Here is a 12826-nt window from a genome sequence, read left to right on the forward strand (position 1 = left end):
AGACCTTCTTCTATATTTTTCACTGTTTCCCCACAGAGGGAGATGGAGCTGCACACGACAACCAGGTTTGTCAGTTTCTTTATTTTCTGATGCATTCTTTAGCGCAGCATTGTTACAAGACGCGTTTCGTTCTTCCTAGAACTTCCTCAATTGCAGAACACCGCTTTTCCGGGAACGCCAGCTTGTTGCTATAAGTACCTCGTGATTTCATGGTTTTTAAAGCCTCCAATGGCAACATTTGGCAGGTCACTTCCTGTTGTGAGCCTTATGGTACCTGTAGTGCAAGCGGCTCCCCGGGTCTTTTTTAATGTTTTTCTACCCTCCAGTGGGCACGGTGTTGCTTCAATGCCGACAATGTTGTTTCTTTCCTTGGACTTCTGTCCGACAACAGGTTTCCCCAAATCAGCTCCTTTGAAAGCTTGTTTGAGTCCAATACCGGGTATCAGTACCCGGGAGCACCACAACCTCCTAAGCCGTTTTACCGGATCAACAAGGAAGGTTCAATTGGAGGGTGTATGGCGCTCTAGATGGCAGCGCAGTCTCCTTCGGCGGAACCAAGCCGATAATTAATTTTCACTGTTTCCCCACAGAGGGAGATGGAGCTGCACACGACAACCAGGTTTGTCAGTTTCTTTATTTTCTGATGCATTCTTTAGCGCAGCATTGGTACAAGACGCGTTTCGTTCTTCCTAGAACTTCCTCAATTGCAGAACACTGCTTTTCCGGGAACGCCAGCTTGTTGCTATAAGTACCTCGTGATTTCATGGTTTTTAAAGCCTCCAATGGCAACATTTGGCAGGTCACTTCCTGTTGTGAGCCTTATGGTACCTGTAGTGCAAGCGGCTCCCCGGGTCTTTTTTAATGTTTTTCTACCCTCCAGTGGGCACGGTGTTGCTTCAATGCCGACAATGTTGTTTCTTTCCTTGGACTTCTGTCCGACAACAGGTTTCCCCAAATCAGCTCCTTTGAAAGCTTGTTTGAGTCCAATACCGGGTATCAGTACCCGGGAGCACCACAACCTCCTAAGCCGTTTTACCGGATCAACAAGGAAGGTTCAATTGGAGGGTGTATGGCGCTCTAGATGGCAGCGCAGTCTCCTTCGGCGGAACCAAGCCGATAATTAATTTTCACTGTTTCCCCACAGAGGGAGATGGAGCTGCACACGACAACCAGGTTTGTCAGTTTCTTTATTTTCTGATGCATTCTTTAGCGCAGCATTGTTACAAGACGCGTTTCGTTCTTCCTAGAACTTCCTCAATTGCAGAACACCGCTTTTCCGGGAACGCCAGCTTGTTGCTATAAGTACCTCGTGATTTCATGGTTTTTAAAGCCTCCAATGGCAACATTTGGCAGGTCACTTCCTGTTGTGAGCCTTATGGTACCTGTAGTGCAAGCGGCTCCCCGGGTCTTTTTTAATGTTTTTCTACCCTCCAGTGGGCACGGTGTTGCTTCAATGCCGACAATGTTGTTTCTTTCCTTGGACTTCTGTCCGACAACAGGTTTCCCCAAATCAGCTCCTTTGAAAGCTTGTTTGAGTCCAATACCGGGTATCAGTACCCGGGAGCACCACAACCTCCTAAGCCGTTTTACCGGATCAACAAGGAAGGTTCAATTGGAGGGTGTATGGCGCTCTAGATGGCAGCGCAGTCTCCTTCGGCGGAACCAAGCCGATAATTAATTTTCACTGTTTCCCCACAGAGGGAGATGGAGCTGCACACGACAACCAGGTTTGTCAGTTTCTTTATTTTCTGATGCATTCTTTAGCGCAGCATTGTTACAAGACGTGTTTCGTTCTTCCTAGAACTTCCTCAATTGCAGAACACCGCTTTTCCGGGAACGCCAGCTTGTTGCTATAAGTACCTCGTGATTTCATGGTTTTTAAAGCCTCCAATGGCAACATTTGGCAGGTCACTTCCTGTTGTGAGCCTTATGGTACCTGTAGTGCAAGCGGCTCCCCGGGTCTTTTTTAATGTTTTTCTACCCTCCAGTGGGCACGGTGTTGCTTCAATGCCGACAATGTTGTTTCTTTCCTTGGACTTCTGTCCGACAACAGGTTTCCCCAAATCAGCTCCTTTGAAAGCTTGTTTGAGTCCAATACCGGGTATCAGTACCCGGGAGCACCACAACCTCCTAAGCCGTTTTACCGGATCAACAAGGAAGGTTCAATTGGAGGGTGTATGGCGCTCTAGATGGCAGCGCAGTCTCCTTCGGCGGAACCAAGCCGATAATTAATTTTCACTGTTTCCCCACAGAGGGAGATGGAGCTGCACACGACAACCAGGTTTGTCAGTTTCTTTATTTTCTGATGCATTCTTTAGCGCAGCATTGTTACAAGACGCGTTTCGTTCTTCCTAGAACTTCCCCAATTGCAGAACACCGCTTTTCCGGGAACGCCAGCTTGTTGCTATAAGTACCTCGTGATTTCATGGTTTTTAAAGCCTCCAATGGCAACATTTGGCAGGTCACTTCCTGTTGTGAGCCTTATGGTACCTGTAGTGCAAGCGGCTCCCCGGGTCTTTTTTAATGTTTTTCTACCCTCCAGTGGGCACGGTGTTGCTTCAATGCGGACAATGTTGTTTCTTTCCTTGGACTTCTGTCCGACAACAGGTTTCCCCAAATCAGCTCCTTTGAAAGCTTGTTTGAGTCCAATACCGGGTATCAGTACCCGGGAGCACCACAACCTCCTAAGCCGTTTTACCGGATCAACAAGGAAGGTTCAATTGGAGGGTGTATGGCGCTCTAGATGGCAGCGCAGTCTCCTTCGGCGGAACCAAGCCGATAATTAATTTTCACTGTTTACCCACAGAGGGAGATGGAGCTGCACACGACAACCAGGTTTGTCAGTTTCTTTATTTTCTGATGCATTCTTTAGCGCAGCATTGTTACAAGACGCGTTTCGTTCTTCCTAGAACTTCCTCAATTGCAGAACACCGCTTTTCCGGGAACGCCAGCTTGTTGCTATAAGTACCTCGTGATTTCATGGTTTTTAAAGCCTCCAATGGCAACATTTGGCAGGTCACTTCCTGTTGTGAGCCTTATGGTACCTGTAGTGCAAGCGGCTCCCCGGGTCTTTTTTAATGTTTTTCTACCCTCCAGTGGGCACGGTGTTGCTTCAATGCCGACAATGTTGTTTCTTTCCTTGGACTTCTGTCCGACAACAGGTTTCCCCAAATCAGCTCCTTTGAAAGCTTGTTTGAGTCCAATACCGGGTATCAGTACCCGGGAGCACCACAACCTCCTAAGCCGTTTTACCGGATCAACAAGGAAGGTTCAATTGGAGGGTGTATGGCGCTCTAGATGGCAGCGCAGTCTCCTTCGGCGGAACCAAGCCGATAATTAATTTTCACTGTTTCCCCACAGAGGGAGATGGAGCTGCACACGACAACCAGGTTTGTCAGTTTCTTTATTTTCTGATGCATTCTTTAGCGCAGCATTGTTACAAGACGCGTTTCGTTCTTCCTAGAACTTCCTCAATTGCAGAACACCGCTTTTCCGGGAACGCCAGCTTGTTGCTATAAGTACCTCGTGATTTCATGGTTTTTAAAGCCTCCAATGGCAACATTTGGCAGGTCACTTCCTGTTGTGAGCCTTATGGTACCTGTAGTGCAAGCGGCTCCCCGGGTCTTTTTTAATGTTTTTCTACCCTCCAGTGGGCACGGTGTTGCTTCAATGCCGACAATGTTGTTTCTTTCCTTGGACTTCTGTCCGACAACAGGTTTCCCCAAATCAGCTCCTTTGAAAGCTTGTTTGAGTCCAATACCGGGTATCAGTACCTGGGAGCACCACAACCTCCTAAGCCGTTTTACCGGATCAACAAGGAAGGTTCAATTGGAGGGTGTATGGCGCTCTAGATGGCAGCGCAGTCTCCTTCGGCGGAACCAAGCCGATAATTAATTTTCACTGTTTCCCCACAGAGGGAGATGGAGCTGCACACGACAACCAGGTTTGTCAGTTTCTTTATTTTCTATATATATATATATATATATATATATATATATGAAAAACCTGTACAGTGATATCACAACTGTTTTACTTTTCACTTGATTACCTTGTGTCACCTTTGTGGATACAATTGTATATATGACATCCATATATTTCTGATTCTTCTTTTTCATACATAAAACAAAACAGTAATTGTTCATGTTCACATTGTATGAGTATTTTTATTTAGGCATCCTTTTTGTGGGGGGGGGGTGGGTTCAGAACTGCTTAACAATGTAATGTAAATGTAAATGTATTTGAGCTTATATAGCGCACAGCTACCCGCAGTGGGTGTCCCGGCGCTTGCTTAGGGAACCCGTCCTGGTATTCCCCTGTGAGATAGCCCCGGCAGGGTATCCACAAGGTGAAAGCCAGGCATCCCGCCGCGAGGGGCCGTTGTGGAGATTAAGCAAGCTATTGCCCAGAGTCGCAGAGTGTGAACCCGTGAGTCGAGAAGGCACCGGAGCGAGAATTATCGAGTCCATGGAATTTTTAGCCCAAGACCCGCCGAGGCAGGGAATTGAACCCTAGTCCAGGGCCGATCTCAGCTTCCGGGTCTGCCGCCTCTAACCCCTGAGCCACACTTCTCCACATCGTGATGGTTTAATTGGTTTAATAACGGTTTAAAACTTTATTTCGGCATCACAAACTAAGCAATTGTTTGACCCGACAGCATCCTCTGTAGATTACTTAATGTCACTTCCTGTGAGTTCATTAGCGGCTGCATGTTGGGATGATGTCACTTTCTCTATCCCTGGCATTTTGGCGAATTAACATCTATGATAAAAGGAATACGGTGGTAGCATGCAATGTTAATGAACAATACATTATAATAACTATGTGAAGATGAGGGCCTGGTAGAATCTGGGTGACTGGCTGAAGAGCAAGTCCTTGCTTTGCACTTATCCACAGTGTTAGATTAGCCTTTTGGGCAGTTTGGCATTGCCAAGTGGGCCAACTGGAAAAGGATAGTGCGTAGGATGATTTGTTTGATCCCATCACAGCCCACAGTACCAAAATAAATGGCCCACAAACTGGCCTTTTAAGCTAGTGCATCTGGCAGATTCAGACTGTCCAAAAGGCCCGTCCACTAGTAATCATATATACTGTTACTGTAGTTTAGTTGATTAACAGTGCAAATGTTAATCAGTTCCAATGGTGCAAAATGTAAAGAAGGCTGACTCACTGTCATAAAATACCAATTAGACTAAAGTGCTAGCAAGTTTATGTCCAGTTACAAGGGGTTTTAACCGAACTCCTGTTTGAGTGCTTGGTTTGACTGTGTCAAGTTATATCCAATCAGTAAGTGTCTGTGTGACCCTGTACTGTTGCATAACAGGGAAGTGTATTAGCTTCAGGGCGTTCGTCCTTACAAACACATTTTTCTGCTCATTTAAATTGAACTTTGGTGTGCCAAAACAGCGGTGTAGTGGACATATTGGGACGAATTCACTAACTGCATTTTGTAGTACGTAAAGTAGTATTAGAGTAGTACTACTCACATGCTATAAAATGCTATTTACAAACTTACAGGCTGAGATCTACCCCCCCTTATCTTTTCTGTGCTGAGATCTCCACCGAGGTGATGGTGATCTTCACATACTTGGGCATACAATGTTGTAATAAGTGTGGCAGAAACAAGGGGGACACACCCAGAAGCACTAAGAGACCTGTAAGTGATTACGCGCTATATAAGCTACAATTAACATAACAAAACATAACAAAAGAGTAATACCATTACTATTAAGAGTCTACACATCTAAAGTAGCAAAAGGTGTTAAAAGAGACTCCATCCTTAGAGTAAATCAATCACCACGTGTGGCCACTCACAGATACAGCAAAAATAAAAGTTAAAAATAATTTTAACTAATTTAACACATAACTCTTAATAAACAGTTCTGATTATAAAAGAAAAATAGAAATGTTAGTAAGTAATTGTTTTTGTTAAAAAATATTTACAAATTAAATACATTTCAATTATTTAAATATTTAATACGCATTTAATGTGATTAGTTAGTATGCTCTAACATTTTATATTATTAGGTCCAGGTTAATAATAAACATTGTAAATTAATTTACATTTATATTATATATTAAAATATGTTGCATACATTTTCTGAATATTAATAAATACTTTCCCAAAGGAAGCTCTCCGCCACAGTGGTGGAGATCTCCATCCACCTACGCAAAGATATTAGTTATAGCTTTAAACTCGTAAATTCTTTTGTAAGAGGATTCACTCCCTGATTTGGGAGGAGGAGAATACACCTAGGAGTAAAGCTGCACTCAGAAATGGTGAATTGAAAAAGGAGTATTAGTAAATATGTATAATGTTTTGTGAATCATGTCTTAGTCTTAGTTTTATAAAAGGAAACAAAATATTTGCCTACTTATTTCACTTTCTGATGTTGTGCCTGTTCAAAGTTGCTACCTTCAGCAATTTGATGGATAAATCATTCAACAACTCAAAAGGCCTGTGTCTTAAGCTGCATTTTGTAACACTACAAGACAAACTACAAAACATACTACAAAAAGTACGTTTTTCCAATACTTTTATGTGCGGTGTTCTCCACTCTGATTGCAGTGTTTCCTCACACATGTAAATGTAGATTTTAGAAGTAAATGTTGGAGGGACATATCGGTGTAGGTGGAAAAAGGGGCTGGCTATCTACCAAATGGGATTGGATTAGGGATGAGTAAAAGTGGTATGCTTATAGTCAAGGACAGGTTTAGGGAGCATCGTCACCCACCCACACAAGAGTAAACCAATCACATTACTCTGGGGGTGGAGACAGGTAATTCTCACTTTTGTTGTAAGTTTAAACTCATAGTTTGTGAAGACAGAAAGTAGTAAACTTACTAAGAGGTGTAAACGTACTCAAAAGTGTAACCTACTTTTGTAAATCAGGCCCATGGTTTTCAGCTCTGTGTGTAAGCTGCATCAGGTTCAAAAGTTGGCTATATTTGTTCCTGTTAAACTGTTTGGATGTCATGAGCTACGAGGAAAGAACAGCTTCTTCAAAGTAATTAAAACTTTGGGAAACAACATTATTCCTTCTTTAAAGAGTTTTTGTATATAACTGATGAATGGGAATAATAAGACAGTGTAGAACATTAAATCTATCTTGCTGCAACGTCTATAGGAAACGAAGCGAAAAAGGTCACCAAGAATTTCTTTGGCTCATCAAGCTGTTCCTTTTTTAATCAAATCAGGTAATGCAGCTCTTAAGCAAGATGGAAACTTCCATTAGCGAGCAGAGCTCCAAAGCAAAGACAGCCCAGGGGGAGCAGATCCATGAACTTCAGCTTCTCGACTACAAGTAAGTGAATGAAAGATTTTAATTACATTAATGGGCATAGATGAGTGCCTGAACACAATGACAGCCTGGCACAGGCCAGGAAAGTACATTCACTCTTCTTTTCGCATTGAGAAATGAGGCATCAACTGTATAATTAAGATGCGTCCATGAGAAGAAAGGCTGAAGGTTTTCATTACATCTGCTCAGATGCATTAAAGCTATTCCAAATATCATTCATTCATGAAATCTTTATTTCGGCATTTGTTTTGCCATAAAAGAGTACAGATAAAACATATATTTCCGTAACACATGTAAAATAGTACAGTTCATACAGTCCTAAAAGATATTTAAATCACCCCTGGCATTCATTAACAATTAAAAATCGTCGCTTGGACCACATAACTGACAGGTACTTCGAAAGTGCAAATACAATGTGTCTAGACGTATCTGTCTTAAGGATTCTCAAGGCATGCAAACATTGGACGAAACCCATGTTGTTACATAACGGTACTAGCCAATACATCCTGGCTTTACTGTAGGCTGGGCAAAAAAAAAGTATGTGGAGTTCATCCTCAACAGCTACACCCAGGACAAGATTTGTTCGTAGAGGCAGACCATTTACCTGTAAAAGCCCTTAAGGGTAATGTACCATATCTCCATTGTATATAGAGTTTCCTTGATCCAATAGGATAGAAAACGTCCATGAAATCCTCAAAGCAGTATGATATTTTAAATGTTAAAAACAATTTAGTCAGGGTGCCAGCATGAGAATCATGCAGTATAGTATTAAGTTTATTATCCATAAAAGACCTCGTAAGGGACTTGCCTGAAACCTCACGGCACGCCCTTTCAGGATCATGCCACAGTGCGGGCATACCCATTTTACCAAATTCCTGTTTAACGAAAACGAGCCAGGGAATTTTTGCTGCACTATTACAATTTAATATTTCCTTCAGTTCTAGCCTGTAGTTCAACAGTTCTGGCATTATCCAGAGCCTGCGCCAGAACCTAAGGGGTTTTAGTGCTAGCTCGTCCTGGATAAAACTCAATCCCAAATCTAACCTTAGCAGAAGGAGCGGTGTACTTTGGGGAAGTGCCAGTAACTGCCGCATGAATTTATTTTCCGTATTGGCAAATTCGGGCCTGTAGGAGTGCCCCCATAGCTCCCCACCATAGAGAGCCGCTGACCTCACCTGGGTTTTCTAAATCTCCAGCGCAGGGCTCACTGGTTTAAATGACGATGTATTGGACATCTTGAGAATTCCCCCCTGGGACAATTTCAGCTGAGATTTAACCTGTTGGGGGCCCCAAGACAAGTTTTCATTTATCGTGACCCCTAGATACTGGAAGGTCTGCACCCTCTCCAGTCTGACAGATCCCAAAATAGGCGTCGGGTGGGTGGATGCCGGCAGATTGAAAATCATAAACTTAGTTTTATCCGCGTTAATCTCCAATCCGCGGCAATGACAGAAATCCGCAAAGCCGTCCAATACACATTGAATCCCCATAGGAGACTTGGAAAGCAGGAGGTTGTCATCAGCGAACATAATCGCTGGCACCCTCCTGCAAGCTAGCCTGGGTGCATCATTATTGGGGACCGCATCCAGATGCGATATTACACCATTCACATAGAGGCAAAACAGGGTTGGTGCCAAAACGCACCCCTGCCTCACCCCCCTGCCAACTGGGAATCTGGATGACAGCACCCCATTCCTCCCACATCTGACCTGTGCGAAATTCCCTGCATGCAGCCTCATCAGAACCCTCAATATTTCGTACGGAACGCCCAGCTCCAAAAGCACAGCCCAAAGTTTTCCCCTAGGCACTAAATCGAAAGCGGACCGGAGGTCCACAAACACCATGTAGAGGCTGCCACCCTCTATGTTTGCCGTTTTCCAATATAGTAGAATAAGGCGAAAGATCTGATCCATGGTGGATGTGTTCCTCCTGAACCCAGCTTGATACGGGCTGAGGACATCATGTTCCTCCATCCACTCCTGCAGGCGATCCAAGATGAGCCGTGAGAACATTTTTGGGGGAACATCAATGAGGCTAATGGGCCTGTAGTTGGCTGGGAGCAGGGGAGACCCTTCTTGAATATTGGGATTATCTCTGCTCCCAGCCAAGTACCAGGTACCTCCATGCCTCTTAGAACTGCATTAGAAAGAATGTGCAGATAGGGTCCCCAGATCCTGGGTTGGTTAATAAAAAGGTCACCAGGGAGTTTATCGAGGCCAGGAGCTTTTCCCGAGGCAAGTTTCCCTATGGCATTACAAACCTCCTCTACAGTAAATTCCAACTCATCTAACTGGGCAGTTGAAGTTACGGGTGCAGGGATAATTTCCAGACCCAGTTCAGCTGAGTATAGGGCTTTAAAGTGATCTTCCCAAACCCCGGCCTCAATGTTAGGTTCTATAGCGGATCTTGGTTCTCCAGACCTTGTACTAACTATTGCCCAAAATCTGCGTGCATCCCTGGAGTCTAAGGCAGAGGTTAGATTGCTTCACCTTTCCATATCCCACTCTTTCTTCGCGTGGTTCATTGTTTCCTTATAATGGAGTCTCAGAGTGCAGGTTTTATGTTTATCACTCCCATCCTTGAGAGCCTTAAGCAGCTCAGTTATTGCCTTCCTGCAGGAGGCATTGTACCAAGAAGATACAGGCGCCCTTTTCCTCCTGCTAGGGACCTGGGGATTAAAAACTTCAGCTAAAGAGACTACCAATTCCTGGTGCATAGACTGCAATTTGTCATTAAAATCTGGCGCCAGGGGTTGAGTAGTTAGAGCGTTAACCTTCATAAGAAGAGGTAAGATTTTGTTATATAGTTTAGGTAATCCATTTTAGGATGCCACAATTTTCCCCCACTTAACCCAGCGTCTGTAGTTAGTAATAATCATCCCATCTCCTAGATCTGCCGTATCTTCAGTTTCATTGTCCTTGGGCCCAGGAAAAACCATCTTCAAACTTAATGCATTATGGTCGCTATCGGCCCTAATGATTACCTCAAAATCGATAACCTTTGACCACAGCCGTGTCTCCACCATAATGTAATCGAGGCGTGATTCTTGGCCCTTCTTGTTAAAGGTACACTTTGACGGAATGTCCGAAGGCGTCCGACCATTACAGGCCCTAATCGAATTATTTAAGGTTAGGGCCATAATCTGAACCGCCAGAGAGGACCAAGACTTAGAACAGGGCGACTGGCATGGCGGAATTACCCAATGTTCGTCCTCACCGGTGAGGGCTCCCTCGTTCAACCCCCGCAGGGGCTCAAAATGACAATTTATGTCACCAGCCACCACAAAATAAAGGTCACTACTAAGGGTATTCAAGAAGTGTGATAACTCCTCAATAGTATTGGGCTTGTTAGCCGAACTTACCGGACGTGAATAAACATTCACAATGGCAAGTTTAAAAGAGTATGGCCACTTCAAGAGCACGTGCTGAATATCATCAGAATAGGTGGAGATAGACTCACCCGTGCAACCCAGGTGTAAACCAACCCAGGTCGTAAGGCCCCCAAATGGGTGTCCCTTTCCTCCCCAGCGAGCAGGAACATGGAAAGCCACAAATCCCACTCTGTGTTGTTCCTCCCTGGCCCAAGTCTCCTGGAAGAGACAAATGTTGTTTCTATCCACAAAGGAGCCCCACTCTGGACAATTTAATTTGTGTGGTAAACCTGCCACATTCCATGACATTATTAACATACACCTCGGATTACTAGCATTCGAGCCAATAATGTCACTGCCCAATTGAACTCCAGCGTTATTAGCCACTGTGTTCAGAACTGCAGTATCTCCCACTCCAGCATTATTAGACAATGTATTTAAAACTGCAGTAGCTCCCACAGATGTTACAATAAATTATCAACTAATGATTGTGCCACAACTGTGGAAGATTTAAGCATTACAGTCCCACCTGATGCAGTATTCAAATAAAAATTGCCCTTGTCTAATACATTTGATTTAATATTGTCTAAAGTTCCCAATGTGGCATGCTCAAACTTCGCGAGCTGTTGCTCAATACGGGTAAGTCTCTCTTCAAGCGGTCGGAGTGAGGATCTCAGTAAGACGCTCAGTTTCACACATAGGGGATCCTCCGCTGCCGCTGATCCGTCGATGGATATATCCACACCTAGTTAATTTTCTTCAAAGTTTGTTGCAGTTAACAATGGTGGATCAACTATATCAGTAGGCCTCGGCTCCTCGACCCCCTTGTGACTAGATGTTGTGACATTCCTCTTAGGTTTTGCACCCTCACGTCTTTCCCGCAGCTGACAGGTATTGGGTCTTTCCGGGGACTTAACCGGAGTGGAGACAAAGGTAATCTCAGTAGAATCCTGTGGTTGAAATTGCACAGCAGGGGAAGTAACGACCTGGCCCTGGGGAGTGGGTGGGTTATGCACAATCACAGAGACGGTATTCGTATTTGGTCCCCTAAAAGACTCAGAGGTGCGAGCATTAGCAAAATGGCTCATAGAGGATCTTTTGGCCATAGCTAAGTCCTGGGAACCCGGCGTTCCATAAGTATAATGCCCTGGTCAATAACAGAGTTAGCTCTTAGTACAAAATGATCCAATGTTCCCGTTAAGTGACCACTTGAAGCCTTGCTCCTACTCTCACGTACAGCCATAGTACTGGTACAATCTTCGCCACAAAGAATACTTACAGTGTGTCCAGGACGTGGACCTGTTCTGTGGCGGATAAAGAGGGGTAGCCCGGTCCGGTCTCCTCCGGGCTGCAACAGGCTTAAACGGGCCCGCCCTTGGCTCGGGTGCGAGCCCGGGCGCGAGCCTGTGCGCGTCCCGCGACGCGGGGGGCGGGGCCGAGATATAGAACGTGCGGGAGGGGTGGGAAGAGGCTCCAGCATCAGGGATGAAGGGCTGCTGGTGCTCGCAGTCCCGCAACAATCACTCTGCCCCAGTAAACTTGCACCACCTCCTCGAGTGGCACCAGCGAATCGGGGGCCGCAAGGCGCTGCTTTTCAAGTCCGGCGTGGGAGGGGCGGGAAGAGGCACCAGCGTCAAGGATGAAGGGCTGCTGGTCCTCGCAGTCCCGCAACAATCACTCTGCCCCAGTAAACTTGCACCACCTCCTCGAGCGGCTCCCGCAAAGCGGGGACCGCGAGGCGCTGCTTTTCAAGTCCGGCGTGGGAGGGGCGGGAAGAGGCACCAGCGTCGGGGATGAAGGGCCGCTGGTCATCGCAGTACCGCAACAATCACTCTGCCCCAGTAAACTTGCACCACCTCCTCGAGCGAAACACAAATATCAATACAAAACGGAAATCAAATGCTGCAACACGTGCATGGCATCGAAATGAAGTAGTTCCTGAGGAATCCTGATAATCAAGATGAGAAAACAGCTACCTCACAAAGGAATATGTGCATAAATTACATAGAAATAATTTACAAGTCAAATAACTTTCTAAACATGCCGCTATACATACACATCTGCATGTGGATGGATGGCTGACTGTTAGACCTCACACCTTTTGCATCGCATTTATTTATTTATTTATAAAGTTTTATACAGCGCGAACTTGATCCTG

General features: G+C 45.0%; 1 protein-coding gene across 2 annotated transcripts in view; it reads left to right on the forward strand.

The window, feature by feature from the left end:
• Nucleotides 1-12826, forward strand: part of FAM81B (family with sequence similarity 81 member B) — a 750896-nt gene that overhangs the window by 495573 nt on the left and 242497 nt on the right. For both annotated transcript variants that reach the window (XM_086960923.1, XM_086960924.1), the window contains exon 6: nucleotides 7195-7301. In XM_086960923.1, the coding sequence (XP_086817049.1) occupies nucleotides 7195-7301 (107 nt within the window). The remainder of the gene's footprint in view (nucleotides 1-7194; nucleotides 7302-12826) is intronic.

The sequence above is a fragment of the Lissotriton vulgaris genome, chromosome 3_1 (genome assembly GCF_964263255.1).
Source record: "Lissotriton vulgaris chromosome 3_1, aLisVul1.2, whole genome shotgun sequence".
Taxonomy (NCBI): domain Eukaryota; kingdom Metazoa; phylum Chordata; class Amphibia; order Caudata; family Salamandridae; genus Lissotriton; species Lissotriton vulgaris.